General features: G+C 45.7%; 2 protein-coding genes across 4 annotated transcripts in view; one reads left to right on the top strand and one right to left on the bottom strand.

Annotated features, from left to right (window-relative positions):
• Positions 1-14,374, bottom strand: part of HEXD (hexosaminidase D) — a 33,679-nt gene extending 19,305 nt beyond the window's left edge. Inside the window, exons 1-5 of one of the 2 annotated variants that reach the window (XM_066588162.1) lie at positions 14,295-14,374; positions 7,465-7,582; positions 3,792-3,901; positions 2,320-2,407; positions 2,076-2,240 (exon numbers count right to left, since the gene is read on the bottom strand). In XM_066588162.1, the coding sequence (XP_066444259.1) occupies positions 2,076-2,240; positions 2,320-2,407; positions 3,792-3,901; positions 7,465-7,524 (423 nt within the window). In that variant the 5' untranslated portion in view covers positions 7,525-7,582; positions 14,295-14,374. Of the gene's footprint in view, positions 1-2,075; positions 2,241-2,319; positions 2,408-3,791; positions 3,902-7,464; positions 7,583-11,794; positions 12,082-14,294 lie in introns of those variants that run through there. The other variant, XM_066588161.1, reaches the window with a different exon arrangement.
• Positions 11,870-17,357, top strand: part of OGFOD3 (2-oxoglutarate and iron dependent oxygenase domain containing 3) — a 94,521-nt gene continuing 89,033 nt past the window's right edge. The window contains exon 1 of one of the 2 annotated variants that reach the window (XM_066588163.1): positions 11,870-11,986. In XM_066588163.1, coding sequence (XP_066444260.1) covers positions 11,895-11,986 — 92 coding nt within the window. In that variant the 5' untranslated portion in view covers positions 11,870-11,894. The remainder of the gene's footprint in view (positions 11,987-17,357) is intronic. The other variant, XM_066588164.1, reaches the window with a different exon arrangement.

Consider the following 17,357-nt stretch of genomic DNA (forward strand, 5'->3'; position numbering starts at 1 on the left):
GACATGGCCCCTTTTTTTCTTTTTCCCCTCAATTTCGTTTTTTCCTCCCCCCGTTTAAAAGATCATAACTCCTTTATTTATCCATCGACGTCGCTGCATGAGGTCTTGTTTTTTGCAGGACGATTTGTATTTTTCAATGGTGCCATTTAAAGTACCATATAGTGTACTGAAAAACTTTTACAAAATTCTAAGTGGAGTAAAATGAAAAAAAAAAATGACATTCCACCATTTTTCAGTGAGTCTTGTTTCTACGGCGCAGAAACTGCAACAAAAACGACATAATAACTTTATTCTACGGGTCGGTATGATTACTACGATACCAAACTTGTGTAGTTTTTTTTTTTTGCTGCAGTACTTGTATTTTTTTTCAAAGACATTTAATTTTTTTAAATTATTTTCTGCTGCATCTTCTGCGCACAATAACTTTTTTATTTTTCCGTCGACGTAATTCAGCGATGGCTCATTTTTGTGGGATGTCCTGTAGTTTCCATTATTATCAATCCGGAATACATACGACTTTTTGATTGCTTTTATTGCCTTTTTTTGACTGAAAAAGTGCATTTGTGGCGTTCTTTATTTATTTATTTTTTTTTCGGACTACGTTTACCGCGCGGGGTAAATAATGCACTACTTTGATAGATCGTACTTTTACGGACGCAGTGATACCAAATATGTATTTTTCTTATATGATTAAACTTTATTATAGATATGGCAAAAGGAGTGTGATTTAAAAAAAAAAAGTAATAAAAGTAATTAAGTGTAAAAAAGAAAAAAAAACTATTACAATTTGGTATTGGGATAATCGTATTGGCCTGTAGAATTACTTTAATACATTATTTGTACTGCTCAGAGAATGCAGTGAAAAATAAAAATAAAAAACAGAATTACAGATTTTGTTAATCTTGCCCCTAGAAAAAATGGAATAAAAAGCTATCAAAATTTTGCAGGTTCCCAAAAATTAGATAAATGAAGACTAGGGTTTATCCTGCAAAAAACACGGCCTTCTAGAGCGCTGGCAATGGAAAATAACATTAATACGGCTCCTGGAATGTGGCGACACAAAAGCGAACCTTTAAGAAAAAAAAATGTTTTAAATGTACAAAAATAGCAAAACATAAAAAAACCTGTATAAACTCGGTATCGCCGGGATCGTGTGACTCAGAGAATAACGTTATCATGTTATTTATTCCGCATGTTGAACGCCGTAAAAATGAAATCCAAAAAACTAATGGCAGAATTTCTTTTTTTTTCCCTAATCTCCCTACAAATTTTTTTACAAAAGTTATGCAATACATTATATATACGCAACTTGTCCCACAAAAAACAAGCCCTCATATGGCTGTGTCAATGGTAAAATGAAAAAGTTATGGCTCTTGGAACGCGACTGGAAAATTAGTTGAAATTAAATGATTAGACCATTTAAAAAACCTGCCCTGGTGGGTCTGACAGGGGGGTAAGAAACCCGCCACTCAAGGGGTTAATGGCTAACAAAAATACATGATGTTACAGCAAGCTTTTAGGTTCAACCCTTCATCAGGCTAATGAAACTAGTTTGGATGGCACGCAATTATAACATACAGATGCAGGGGGGGGGGGGGGGGGACACCCCGACACCCCTCTTGATCTAAATAAATGTTTACACACAGAAATTTGAGACTTAAAATACCACAAGACAATCTGAGCAAAGAGATAAATACTAAATCAGTCCACTGAGCTGAGGAATGTGACAGTTTTATGATGTCTGTTATCTCTGCTGCACATAGGAGAAGATGGAAACACTACCTCTGCAGCACCACCTATTGGATGGCAACATTGCTACAATCAATTTCTGAATTTTTATGAAAACAAGTGGCAGCTACCTGAATTTTGAAAGCAGGTTAGAATGTAAATGGAGTATATGTCCTGATCTGTACAAAATACGAGCATGGTATTTGAAAAAAAAAAATCACCATAAGTATATTAAAAGGTTTGTCCAATAGGACTTCAATAAAATGAGATGATTACAGAGGGCCTCACCCCTTAATCAAATAGACCCCCCCCCTCCACTAAATGGGCATATGTATAAGACGGTGTACCTCATCTGAGCCGATATGCAGCCAGCGAACTCCAGGATGAAGTTCCATCACCTGTCTTATGATGACATGGAGAAGCTGATGGGACTCTTCTTTATGAGGGTTTAGACTGTTCGGGTACATGGGCATCTCTCTCAGGTGGGCAAATTCTTTATGCTTCAGGACAAACTTTAAAAGGAGAAAATATCCAGGGAGATTAGGACTATGAGATCTTGAAAACTACCCTAATCAGTGTCTCCCATCTTACCTCCATGTGTCCAAATGTCTGTAAGAGTGGAATGACTTCCAAATTGCTCATCTGCGCCAGCCTTAGTATCTCCCGGATTTCTTGAGGGCTGTAAAAACATTAGTAATTTTAAAAGGGTTTTCCCATCTCAGCCAATCAGGATTATGGAAACTGGCAGTTCTACACTGTTTCTGTAATCCCAACCACCTGTGGTTTTGGAGGTCAAACGGGATGGGGGACTACCATTCTAGCAATAGGTGCAGATCCTGTAGGTGGACTGGCATCTATCAGACATTTATGGTATATCCTGTAGATATGCTTTAGTTACGATCAGAAGAAATTCTTTTGTATCGTTATCTTCTGTCTTCTAGTTTGTTGCTGGGGCAGCTACTAACCAACAGTCCTACAACTGATTCATTAGAGTTGGTTAGCTGACTGCACTAATATAGCCCAGTCTCGCTTGGGGAGAAGACTCTCATTGGCTAGCCTCCATGTAAATATTACTGGCTTCTGTAATGTGCCGCTGGTTATAGAGTTAGCTAGACACACTCAAAGTTGGCAGAATTTAGTTTTTTCCAATTTTGCTCCACTTAGAATTTTTTTTTTTATGTTTTCAGTACATTGTATGGTACATTAAATAGTACTATTAAAAAAAAACAAGCCTTCAGACAGCAACGGCGATGGATAAATTAAAAAAATAAAATAAAAAAAAAAATAAAAAAGAGTTACGATTTTTTTAAAAGGGGGGACGAAAAACCAAAAATGGAAAAAAGGACCATGTCCTTAATGGGTTACAGCCTGTTTGCTACTAGTATTTTGTGATTAGCCTTTCACCTTTCAATTCCTTTCATGATTATAGTATTTTGTCACTAGCCAGAGCTTTGCATCTTGTCAGTATAGCTTGTTTTCTGTGTTTTTTTAGTCAAGTCCTTGCTTTTAGCTTGTTTGCTTTTCCCATTTGTGTCTGCCTTGTCTGGCTTCTAGCTCACTTCTGCTCAGTTTGGTTTTCTTGTCTCTGGGTCCTAAGTGCCCTTTCAGTGTTATTCAGGGACAGTGTTTCAGATAGGATTCCTATTAGTGATATCTTAGGGACAGTAGTTTCGGGTGTTAGGGTCAATGTCAGGAATAGAAAGACTATGGAAAGACTTAGGGATAGCTAACATTAGTATTAGGTACTGTCAGGTCGCGATGTGATGCTACGCAGGAAACACATCGCAGCATGTCCTATCCAACTGCGGTATCGCCCAGTGCTTTCAATAGGGCCATCCCCATTGAAAGCAATGGGAGAACTCCGCGATCCTCTGCCGTAGCTGTGACAGCAGCGGCGGCGGATTCCCTTCATCCCTGCAGTGACACAAGGCTGTTTTCACATAAAAATGCGTTGCATCACTGGGGCTTTCATATAGTGTGGAGCGCAATATCAGGCAGCACAAGGTGTTATTGTTCTCTTAGTGTGGCCTATAAAGAATGCTAACTATAAGAGTTGTGTCCACCTGTAGGCGTGAGCCGACCGCAGCGGGAGGAGCTCTTCATAGTATGGAAAGGTGTCCTCATATTCTATCAGCAGCCCATTTGCTCCTAGGGCAGAGAAGAGTGGGAAAACCTGAGAGAAAAAGTTACCAAATTAGATACCGGTAGTTGTGAAAGGTCTACTGTTCCCTGTTATCAGCTACTTCACTTGTGATTTTCAATGCTTCCAATTCTCAGATCCTCAAGAAACATTTTACAGTAAAATGTCTTTAATTTCACATCCCACAAACGAGAACATTTGATACTCAAATTACAAAATCTTCTATTTAGAAAACCCAATACTAGTCACGCAGGTTATGGTCCCATTCTCCTTCCTGAAGAAGTATCTGCTAATCCGTTCTCATTAATGCTGGATGAAAACCATTTACTGTACGAAGAGGTCTGATTAACACCAGGAATTCATCTTATTATATTGGTGCAGAATGTCTTGCGGTTTACGGTCGGCATATCAGAATGTCTGGACTACTGAATGCTGGATTAAAGGGATTGGCATTGAGAGGAACCATACAAAGGATTCATTGCAGGAGTTACTGCAGCTGAGAGCGACTGCTGGAGCGCGGCGACGTGTGGTTGATTTCAACTGTGGTTGTAAAACTACCCCCTGGCTAAAATCCCTAAAAAGAGAGTCTGATCCTAAAGGTACAAAACAGCCTGGTCCTTAAGGGGTTAAGTGTGTATTACTTGAAATCGGGTGACTTTAGACATGTGGGACTTTAGAAGGGAGTCACATATGTATTTACTAGAGAGGAGCGAGTATACTCGCTAAAGGCAATTGCTCGAGCGAGCATTGCCTTTAGCGAGTACCTGCCCGCTCGAGACGGAAGGTTCGGGTGCCGGCGCGGAGTAGCGGCTGTCAGCAGGAGGGAGCAGGGGGGAGAGAGAGATCTCCCCTCCGTTCCGCCCCGCTCTCCCCCGCAGCTCCCTGCCCGCCGCCGGCACCCATACCTTTCGTCTCAAGCAGCAGGTACTCGCTAAAGGCAATGCTCGCTCGAGTAATTGCCTTTAGCGAGTATACTCGCTCCTCTCTAGTATTTACTATTGTTTTTTACTTGTATAAATTACCTTTTTTTTATCTGTACGATTCCCATTTTGAGTTGCCCCATGATTGTCAATGCCGTGCAGTGTACATTTTATGCCATGTTTACGGTCCCTGACCGGCCGATCGAGGGGGCAGACTGCTGTACGAGATGTGAGCGTGATGGGCATTTGGAAGCCCTGATCCTGGGTCTAAATGAGCAGCTTGTAACACAGATCCATTAACATGGAAAGCAGTTTGCTGCTCACTGAGCCACACCCGCAGGGGTAGATGTGGGGGTGGATGGTAGTTTGGGAGAACAGGATGATCAGGCAGCCAGTTGGGTAACAATTAGAAGAGGTAGAGGGAAGAGAAACGGGGAGGCGAGTCCTGAACTGGCACAACCCAACAAGTTTGCAATGTTGGCAGATGAGGGGGAGGCCATTACACGATCAGCACCGCTGCAGGACAACATGCCCTCTGACCATCAGGGGAATGTCTGCTCAAGTAAGAAGGGGAATAGGAGCGCAGAGCAGGCTAGACAGGTCCTGGTAGTGGGGACTCAATTATAGGGACCGACAGGGCAATCTGCAACAAAGATCAGGATTGTCGATTGGTGTGTTGTCTTTCTGGCACTGGAGTTCAACACATCACGGATCGGATTCACAGATTACTGGGAGGGGCTGGTGAGGATCCAGCGGTCATGGTACACATTGGCACCAATGACACAGAGATAGGTGAAAGGTCCCTAAAAAACGATTTCAGGGAACTAGGATGCAAGCTTAGGACGAGGACCTTCAAAGTAGTATTTTCTGAAATGGGGGGTTGAAACAGGCTGAACTGGATGGACATTTGTCTTTTTTTAGCCTAGCATGCTATGTTACTATGTAAGTTTAATACTTATAACTGTAATGTTCTGCACACGGGCAGAGGAAATCCACATCACCATTACACACTAAATGGGGAACACGGACATAAGAAAGGACTTGGGGGTTTTAGTTAACTGTAACCTTAACTGGAGCAACCAGTGTCAGGCAGCTGCTGCCAAGGCAAATAGGATCATGGGGGCATCAGAAGAGATCTAGGGGCACATGATGAGAACATTGTTCTTCCTCTTTACAAGTCACTGGTCAGATCATACATGGAATATTGTGGACAGTTTGGGGGAAGCGGTACTCAAGGAGGACGTATCAGAGCCTGAGCGGGTACAAAGCCGGCAACTAAAGAAAAAAACGGAATGGGCGGACTACAATACCCAGAGAGGTTATCAAAATTTGGATTATTTAGTTTAGAAAAAAGACAGCTGAGAGGCGACCTAATATCTACGTATAATATATCAGGGGACAATACAGAGATCTCTCCCATCATCTATTATACCCCGGCCTGTAACAAGGGGGCGCTCTAATAACTATGTATAATATATCAGGGGACAATACAGAGATCTCTCCCATCATCTATTATACCCCGGCCTGTAACAAGGGGGCGCTCTAATAACTATGTATAATATATCAGGGGACAATACAGAGATCTCCCATCATCTATTATACCCCGGCCTGTAACAAGGGGGCGCTCTAATAACTATGTATAATATATCAGGGGACAATACAGAGATCTCCCATCATCTATTTATACCCAGGACTGTAACAAGGGGGCGCTCTAATAACTATGTATAGATATCTCAGGGGACAATACAGAGATCTCTCCCATCATCTATTATACCCAGGACTGTAACAAGGGGGCGCTCTAATAACTATGTATAAATATATCAGGGCACAATACAAAGATCTCTCCAATCATCTATCTATACCCAGGACTGTAACAGGGTGGGCGGGGTACCCTCTACATCTAGAGGAAAGAAGGTTTCTACACTAATATAGAAGGGGGTTCTTTACTGTAAGAGCAGTGAGACTATGGAACTCTCTGCCTGACGATGTGGTGATGGCGAACTCCCTAACAGAGTGTGAGAGGGGCCTGGATGTCTTTCTTAAGCGATACAATATTACATGTTATATCGCTGATTACTTCAGAAGGATCGGTGATTCAGGGATTAGGCCTCATGCCCACGACCGGGTCGGATTCTGCTTGAGAAATATCGGAGCGGAATCAGACCCCAGAATTTCCTCTCTGGATCCGTGTTCAGAGTCTCTGCTAGCGAGCCAGCGCGCATGCACAGTGTAGCATATGACATGGTGGCCCGATTTCCTACGATACTTCCGCTGTGCTCACAATGCAGAGTATTGCAGGATGCGCGGCTTCCATTGACTGCAATGGAAACCGTCTGCGCGATTCTCCCCACAGGCAGAACATTGCAGTTGATTTCCGCTCGTGGGCAGGGGAGAATCTGTTAACTCAGCATATCTATGGACGGCTGTTGATGCTGGGTTCACGGTGGGTTTCTGACCACGAATCCTGCAGCGATTATCCGTCCGTTGGCGTTGGCCCTTATTCTGATTGCAGATTGGAGTCAGAAAGATTTTTTTTCCCCTAAACCAAGTAAAATAAGCTTCTACCTCATTGTTTTGGCTTTTTTTGCCTTCCTCTGCAGGGTTATAGGCTGAACTGGATGGACACACAGCCTTACACACGAAGTTAGGTAAAACACAATAGGTCAGGTGTGTTACCTCTGCCAGGTACGAGACTTTTGGAGGAGCTCCTTTAAGGTCCAGATGAACCAGAATCATTCTGACACTTGCCGTTTTCTCCACAGTAAACTTGCCATTGTTGGAGACGTCTTGTTCCCTAAAGTAAGAAGTAAGTGGAGAAAAAAAAACACTAGTTAACAGTGAGATTTATTACTTCTGACTTGTCACTAGTGGGGTCTGTGATTTTCTGCAGAACTTGGAAATACCCAATAATCCATTTTTGTATTGCGCCATGAACAAATCTTTTGTGCGCGTATTCTGTATCTTACTGTACTTTTACGTGCAAGTCATGGTTATTTGACAACCACTCTCAGATTTAAATGGCTATTTAGCCTAACGAGTTCCCGATGTGTTCTTCCCGTGGAATTGCGCAGCCTATTGTGCATGCATTCGCACCTCCCTATAGTCTTCTATCTCCTTCACACGAGCGACACAATATCACTGCAAGAAAAAAACAAAAACGCAGCGATATTGCGTCAGTGCTGGTCTTTCGCAGTGATTTTGTGGCGCTACAGGTTGTGTGACTTTGTAGCACCACATGCGAGCATTTTCAGGGGAAGCTTGAAATCTAAGCAAAAAAAAAAAAGCCCTAGCTGCATACGTTTAAAAAAAAAAACAAAAAACAAAAAAACAACATATGCATCACCTCTCCGGCGCTGTCCGGCTCGCTGCATCTTTTCCCCGGCACTGTTCTTCAGCATCTCTTCTGACCGGGGATTGGAAAATCTGTGACGCTCAGCTAATCAAAGCCAGCGCTCAAAGAACCAATCACAGCCATTCATTGGAGAAGTGGTGTACTGTGGTTTTTTTTTTAGGGCTTTGACAGTAGGATTTCCTACGGCCAAAGTTGCATCGTACCAATAATCCTGTGCAATGCGATGCACCAGGGAGGAAGGCTCATAGGGAAACATGGGTGCGAAACATCACAAGTCGCGTTCATATCGCACAACCAGCGAGATTTTTGACTCGCAATGGCGCAGTCTACAAAACATCGCTAATGCGAGGGAACCCATAGGAAAGCGAGGGCTCCACATACATGCGATTTGTAGCATTGTTGCAATGTAAGAAAATCGTGCAACTTTGCCGCCCGTGTGAAGGAGGCCCTATAGACCGTGCTCTGTGAGATGAAGTTTAGGCACCACATTCACCTGCACTGATACACTGCAACAAACTATCAGCACAGGAGACACATTTGTCCTGCTGCTGCTGGGTCTAGCCTGGAAATCATTATGGGAACGGACAGTCCTCTGTGAGCAGCAGGTAGGAGCTCATCGGATCCGGGTGTGAACATGAATGTTTCCATTCACTTACAGCAAGCACAGATCTTGAAACCCCAGTGGACCGGGAGCACAAAGTATATTACAAAGGGCAGAATTTTTTTCTTATACAACTAAGGAATCGCTAAAGACGTATTACCATCTTCAACATTTTCCTTATAGAAGTCAATGGAGCCAAGCTGCGGCTCTGCTAAAGCAGCTGTTGTGGATTGGTGAAACAGAGTCATGTGACCTCCATTCTCTCGGCAGGTGAGAGTCCCAAGGAACCAGTCCCTATATGTCATTTATGGGAAATCTATGGATGTGCCATAAATAGTGGGAAGGAATAAAGGTGCTTCTACACGGAACGTTATTGGTGACCCGCGATCCATTGATATCGTTCAGTGTCAGACCCTGCACACGACTGGATGCCGGATCCCGCACCAGAATCTGACCCTGTGCCGGCCGGTGACCCCTGCGTACCTGTTATTCGTCTGTGCTGCTGTCTGTCGCACATGCGTAGTACAGATTTACCGGCGCCGTCGCAAGGCGATGACGCGGGTCCTGCATCCTTTCTGCAATGATGATTGCGGAAGGGCCGCGGGACGGACGGCTTCCACTGACTTCAATGGGAGCTGTCCATGCATAGTCACGCACAAAAACAGACTATGCTGTGATTTTTCCACCACGAGCAACAACAAAAAAATTGCAATTGATTTCCGCTCGTGGCAAGAAAAAGCGCATTTCCGTAGCATGCTACGGAAGGGATTTGCTGCCGACGCCGGCCCCCGGATTCCATTCACTGAGCGACGATCACTCCTGTGTAAAAGCGCAGGAACGATCACCACTGGGACGACCTGCGGGGCATCTGTTACCCACCTGATCGCCCCGTGTAAAAGTGCGCATCCACACGGGCATTTTTCACGCTCGAGTCCCGTCCGATAGCAAAAGTGTAGCGCGTTTAGAGGCGGAACACGACTATTCTTTATTTGCAGAACGTTTCTGGGCAAACACGCCTCTTCTTCAGTACCGCTGGCGGCACACAGCCGAGAAACAGGAGTCGGCTTGCATGGAGGCTTTGGAAGGGCGTGTTTTCCTCGAAACGTCTTGCATGTAACGAATAGGCGCGCTCCGCCTCTAGACGCTCTACGTGTTCTGCTGGCTTTTATCAAAAGAAACTACACTTTTACGTCAAACTCGTGTACATCCATGCGCAAGGTCGCGCCGCCACATCGGTGTTTTTCGAATTTTTCTCTATTATTTCCTACGGGATATTTATAAAAAAAAGATGTAAATTGCGCGTGAGTGTGGCGCGGTTTTTACTATTGAAAACATGTGATTTTTTTGACGTGTCTGAAAATCCCAATTACATCGAGTCGAGGAACTTCTTTTTTTAAGCAAAAACGTATCGTGCTCGCATCCAGAATCGGAAATTTTACAAGTGCGACATCGGTCCGAGTTTCTTGGACCGATATCGTGTTCGCCCGTGCAAATGCACCGTAAAACCCCGCTATAAGTGACGACTCTAAGGCTGGGTTCACACAGGGTGGATTTGCCGCAGCAAATCCGCCCGCGGCCGCTAATCTCGGGATTAGCCAGCCATGTGGACGGAGAAAAAAGGAAAAATTCCTTAGCGCTCAAAAATAGGGGTACAAATTGGTAAACGGTGTGAAAGTAAAATAGCAAATAACTTACTTCACGGAGGCGTCCGTGCCCAGACGCCCCCAATCCCAGTCAGCATAAACAAATTACCGTCGGCAACAGCAATGGGTTCCACGATTTATTAAATGGTAGACGCGTTTCGGCCATATAATAGTTTGGCCTTAGGCAGCCGCGGTTTCAAAAGATGAAGCATGTCTATTTATTGTTTACTTTCGTCGCGGCCGCGCTCTCCTCTATCTATGGGAGCGCGGCCGCAACGGAAAACAAGCGGCCGGGCTGCTTCAAAACCGCCGCGGGTTTTTCCGCTGTGCTTCTCCCGGCGGAAATTTTGCAGTTTTTGCTGCGGCCAAACCGCGGGATTTCCGACGGAAATACGCCTAGTGTGAACCCAGCCTAAGGCTAGTGTCACACGAATGTATTTACACACACAAAGAATAGAAGCCATTGTTTTAACATAAGCGTATTACGCAAACGCATTTCGTTCATGTATTAATAAAAAACCCAAAAAAAAACCGCAGCACGCTTTATTTCTCTGCGTATTTGCGAAGGGTCAAAGCACATACTGAAGTAATGACACTAAATGCCATTTTAATGCGTGCGCATTTTTTTTTGAGAGCTCTCAAAACAGTACAGTAAGGCCGCTTGTGCCCGGCCGGGTCGGATCCCACAGTGAATCCAACCCGGTGCCCTCAGCGTACCTGTCCACGGCCTAATCTGTGCTGCGGAGGAGCCGGCCGGCACACATGCGCAGTAGATTATGCTGCGCCGTCGCTAGGCGATGATGCGGATCCTGCCACCTTTCCTTAATGGTGATTGCAGAAGGGTCGCGGGGCGGACGGTTTCCATTGACTTCGACGGCAGCCGTCCGCACAGAATCGCAGCATGCTGCAATCTCTTCTCCGCGAAAGGAAGACCGTAACTGATTTCCGCTCGTGTATAGGAAATCCCGTTTTGCTGTAGCATGCTATGGGCACATTGGCTGCGGAATCCGGAGGCGGATGCCCACTCTGGATTCCGCAATGCAAATCCGCCTGCGTGCCAGGGGCCCAAAACACGCACATATGTGATGCAAATGCGCCTATGTCCGTGTGACGCGGGCATATCAATGGTACTTGGAAGGGCAGCAGCAACGCAATTTAACAGGGTCATTCATATGCCATGTTAGGAGGTCGCCCACTATGAACCCGCCCAGCTGTGCCCTCTGCACCCTGCCAGGCACAGGCCATACTAACAACTCCTGGGAGAATGTATGTGCAGCATGTGTAACCCAGCTGGGAGTCTGTATCCCTGTGGCAGGCAGGGCATGTTGGGAGTCTGTATCCCTGTGGCAGGCAGGGCATGCTGGGACTTGCAGTCCTCTGAGAGGGCGCCTAGTAACGGGAAGCGCTTACCCATCCATGTCTCCGGCTGCTCTGGGCTAGATTGCTCTGGCCTGGCGCTCAGCCAATGTGCAGGCTCCACGTCGGAGCGCCGAGCTTCTGTCCGCTCACCATGGCAACCAAGCCCCGGCGGCGGCCGAGAGTAACGGGAGAAAGCTGGGCCGCGGTGGGAACTAGCCGAGGGGCTGCAGGCGGGAAGGCTAGGTGAGCCTTACAAAGTCACCACATGAATGACTGGACTCATGTAATGAGGCGGGGGGCTCCATGACGCCCCTTAACAGCAGTGGAAAACGGAAATATAGTGGTCTGCGGGCGTCATGGAGTCCTGCCTGTACGGCGCATGCGTGTCCCGGTCCGTGACTGCAGCGTGTTCCCCAGCCGAAGGACGCAGCCGCCTCCCGTTTGTTTGCATACGTAGAAAAATGCATGAAATCTCGATGATTTAGTGCGTTCAGTTTCTTGCACATTTGCGCGCCCGTTGATTTCAGCGGCTGTTACAGTGCGGTAATACGCGCCAAGATAGGGCGTGCTGCGGTTTTACTCTTTTATACAACCGAAAGTCACCGTAAAAGTAGGCAGCTTTGTATGAAGCCATCGAGATCACGGGCGCTATTCACTGCGTATCAGGTGTGTAAAATAATACGAGCGCCATACATCGTGTATTTACGCTCATGTGGAATCGCCCTGTGCCAGGCTCGCACCCCTGCGATTACGCAGTGAATGGAGTCACGTTGGTTTTCATTGGTCCAGTCACACTTGTGACCATACATTGTGTATAATACGCGTTTACATGTAATATTGTATCACTCAAGAGACATCCGGCCCCTCGTATATCGAGTTCGCCATCACCACATCCTCAGGCAGTGAGTTCCATAGTCTCACTGCTCTTACAGTAAAGAACCCCTTCTGTATCGGTGTTAAACCTTCTTTCCTCTAGATGTAGAGGGAGCGTCCTTGTTACAGTCACAGTACTGGGTATAAATACACTGGTGATTATTAGGAAATTATAGCACAAGTGTTTTTGGTGGTGCAATGCGCCACACAGCTCTGCTACATGCACGTCACACACATAGCTTTAGTATATGCACATCTCACACACACAGTTCTGCTACAGGGACTTCACACACACAGCTTTGCTACATGCTTGTCGCAAACACAGCTCTGCTACATGCACGTCACACACACAGCTCTGCTACATGCACGTCACACACACAGCTCTGCTACATGCACGTCACACACACAGCTCTGCTGCATGCACGTCACACACATAGCTTTGCTACATTCACATCTCACACACACACACACACAGTTCTGCTACATGCACTTCACACACACAGCTCTGCTACATGCACGTCACACACACAGCTCTGCTACATGCACGTCACACACACACACAGCTCTGCTACATGCATGTCACACACTGCTCTGCTGCATGTACATCACCTACAGCTCTGCTACATATATGCTTCATACAACAGGGATCACAAGCAGCATAGCACTTGAGACGAAGGACCTGTGATGACATCATCGTCATGCTCCGCCCCTGATTACATGACTGTGACATTCTCACAGGTCCATCATGCCAAATGAGTGAGAATTCTCGCCGCGGGACCAGACCTGAGCGCCTGCAGAGACGAGCGCGTACTCACCCGCGCCCGGCGGCCCCAGCTCTTTCATGTGCCGGCTGCCGGGCAGCCGGCACATGCGCAGATCGGAGCCGGCGGCCGGGTGAGTGACGTATCTGTGCGAGGCTCTGCGAGCCCCGCACGAAAATAGGACATGCCGCGGATTGTTTGCCGCGCGACATTTCGCGCGCCCAAACCGCGGCCGTCTGCATAGGAGTGCGTATTGTAATGCACTCCTATGCAGGCTTTGAGCGCCGGAAATCCCGCCGCGGGATTTCCGCCCGTGTGCAGGCGGCTTTACATGCTCCGCCGCTGATCACATGATGGTGATGTCATCAAGGGTCCTGCATCCCTGTGCAGATTTAGGGCGGACTACATCCCCTACAAACCCCCTGCTGCCTCAGTTGCTATGGAATACTAACAAACGGCAGCCATGTGCTTACAAGACCTGCGATGACATCACCGTCATGTCATCAGGGGTGGAGCATGTAACTCACTCATGGACGGACAGATGTTCATTAGTATTTTCACTAGTATTTATTAGGAAATTATAGTACCTGAGTTGGAGCTCTGCTACATGTACATCACATATAGCTCTGCTACATGCATTTTTTTCCCATACAACAGGGATTACAACCATCACAGCAGAGTCCTGCACACACTAACCAGCCCCCTCCCCATTCATGTGACCCTGGACTCCTCCCACACAGGTGACTAATTACATGATGGTGACATCATCACAGGTGCTGTAAGCACAAGGCTGCTGTCCCACTGCAGGTTTTTATTAAGGTGAAGGACCTGTGATGACATCACAGTCGTGATCAGGGGTGGAGCTCAGAGCCCTGGTGACTGATCCCATGACAGTGATGTAACTCACACTCACTTACAGACAGGTTGTCGTTAGTATTCCATAGCAACTAAGGCTGCAGTGGGTTTGTAGTCCATCCGTAATCTGCACAAAGATGAAGGGCCAGTGATGACATCACTGTAATGTGATCAGGGGCGTGGCATGTAACTCACTCAGGGACACAGAGCCCAGGTGACTGATCACATGACAGTGACATCATCACATGTCCTGTAAGCATACGGCTGCTGCCAGGCTCTGCATGCTTTATCACCTTTGATGACATCACCGTCATGTGATCTGGGCGGATCATGTAAATCACTCACTCACTCACTCATGGGCGGACAGGTGGTCCTTAGTATTCTGATGATAGGATAGATCCCTATATTGTCTCTTGATATATCTATACATAGTTATTAGAGCACCCCCTTGTTACAGTACAGGGTATAAATAAATGATGGGAAAATATCTGTATTGTCCCCTGATATAGTATACATATTTATTAGAGCACCCCCTTGTTACAGTACAGTCTTGGGAGAGATCTCTGTACTGACCACTGATATATTTATACATAGTTATTAGAGCGCCCCCTTGTTACAGTCCAGGGTATAAATAAATGATGTGCAAAATATCTGTATTGTCCCCTGATATATTATACATATTTATTAGAGCGCCCCCTTGTTACAGTCCTGGGTATAAACAGATGATGGGAGAGATCTCTGTATTGTCCCATGATATATCTATACATAGTTATTAGAGTGCCCCCTTGTTACAGTCCTGGGTATAATAGATGGTGGGAGACATCTCTGTATTGTCCCCTGATATATTATACATAGTTATTAGAGCGCCCCCTTGTTACAGTCCTGGGTATAATAGATGATGGGAGAGATCTCTGTATTGTCCCCTGATATATTATACATAGTTATTAGAGCGCCCCCTTGTTACAGTCCTGGGTATAATAGATGATGGGAGAGATCTCTGTATTGTCCCCTGATATATTTATACATAGTTATTAGAGTGCCGCCCTGTTACAGTCACATTTCTGGGCATAAATAGATGATGGAAGAGATCTCTGTACTGATATACCACTGATATATTTATACATAGTTATTAGAGCGCCCTCTTGTTACAGTCCTGGGTATAAATAGATGATGGGGGAGAATCTCTGTATTGTTCCCTGATATATTATACATAGTTATTAGAGCGCCCCCTGGTTACAGTCCTGGGTATAATAGATGATGGGAGAAATCTCTGTATTGTCCCCTGATATATTTATACATAGTTATTAGAGCGCCCCCTGGTTACAGTCCTGGGTCTAAACAGATGATGGGAGAAATCTCTGTATTGTCCCCTGATATATTTATACATACCGTATATACCGGCGTATAAGACGACTTTTGAACCCCGAAAAATCTGCTCTGCAGTCGGGGGTCGTCTTATGCGCCGGTAATACAAAAAAAAAAAAGTGTAAAAAAAAAAAATTTATTACTCACCTCCCACGGCGTTCTGTCGCGCTCCGGCAGGATGTCGCTCGCTCCGGCAGGCTGTCGCTCGCTTCTCGTCCCCGGCGCAGCATAGCTTTCTGAATGCGGGGCTTGAAATCCCCGCTTCCAGAAAGCTAATACACACGCCGGCAGCCATGACAGCATTGAATGGCTGTGATTGGCTAAAGCACACGTGGCTTCAGCCAATCACACTATTCAATGACATCATTGAATGGGTGTGATTGGCTGAAGGCGCACGTGTTAGCAATCACACCCATTCAATGATGTCATTGAATAGTGTGATTGGCTGAAGCCACGTGTGCTTTAGCCAATCACAGCCATTCAATGCTGTCATGGCTGCCGGCGTGTGTATTAGCTTTCTGGAAGCGGGGATTTCAAGCCCCGCATTCAGAAAGCTATGCTGCGCCGGGGACGAGGAGCGAGCGACATCCTGCCGGAGCGAGCGACATCCTGCCGGAGCGCGACAGAACGCCGTGGGAGGTGAGTAATGAATTTATTTTTTTTTCTCCACTGTATACCGGCGTATAAGGTGACAGTTGGGGGGTCGTCTTATACGCCCCGTCGCCTTATACGCCGGTATATACGGTAGTTATTAGAGTGCTCCCCCCCCCTGTTACAGTCACATTTCTGGGCATAAATAGATGATGGGAGAGATCTCTGTACTGATATACCACTGATATATTTATACAGAATGAATAGAGCGCCCCCTTGTTACCGTCCTGGGTATAATAGATGATAGGAGAGATCTCTGTATTGTCCCCTGATATATTTATACATAATTATTAGAGCGCCCCCTTGTAACAGTCTTGGGTATAATAGATAATGGGAGAGAGCCCTGTACTGACCCCTGATATATCTATACATAGTTATTAGAGCTCCCCTTTGTTACAGTCCTGGGTATAAATAGATGATGGGAGAGATCTCTGTATTGTCCTCTGATATATTATACATAGTTATTAAAGCGCCCCTTTGTTGCAGTCCTGGGTATAATAGATGATGGAAGAGATCTCTGTATTGTCCCCTGATATATCTATACATAGTTATTAGATCGCTGTCTGTCACAGTCACAGTCCTCGGCATAAATAGATGATGGGAGAGATCTCTCTACTGACCAATAATATATTTATACATAATTATTAGAGCGCCCCCTTGTTACAGGCCTCTGTATAATAAATGATAGGAGAGATCTCTGTATTGTCCCCTGATATACTTATACATAGTTATTACAGCCCCCCCCCCCCCCCCCCCCTTTGCTACCGTCCTGGGTATAAATAGATGATGGGAGAGATCTCTGTATTGTCTCCTGATATATTATAGATAGTTATTAGAGCGCCTCCTTCTTACAGTCCTGGGTATAAGTAGATGACGGGAGAGATCTCTGTATTGTCCCCTGATATATTATGCATAGTTATTAGAGCGCCACCTTTTTACAGTTCTGGGTATAATAGATGATGGGAGAGATCTCTGTATTGTCTCCTGATATATTATGGATAGTTATTAGAGCGCCTCCGTCTTACAGTCCTGGGTATAAATAGATGACAGGAGAGATCTCTGTATTGTCCCCTGATATATTATGCATAGTTATTAGAACGCCCCCTTGT

The sequence above is a fragment of the Eleutherodactylus coqui genome, chromosome 13 (genome assembly GCF_035609145.1).
Source record: "Eleutherodactylus coqui strain aEleCoq1 chromosome 13, aEleCoq1.hap1, whole genome shotgun sequence".
Lineage (NCBI taxonomy): Eukaryota > Metazoa > Chordata > Amphibia > Anura > Eleutherodactylidae > Eleutherodactylus > Eleutherodactylus coqui.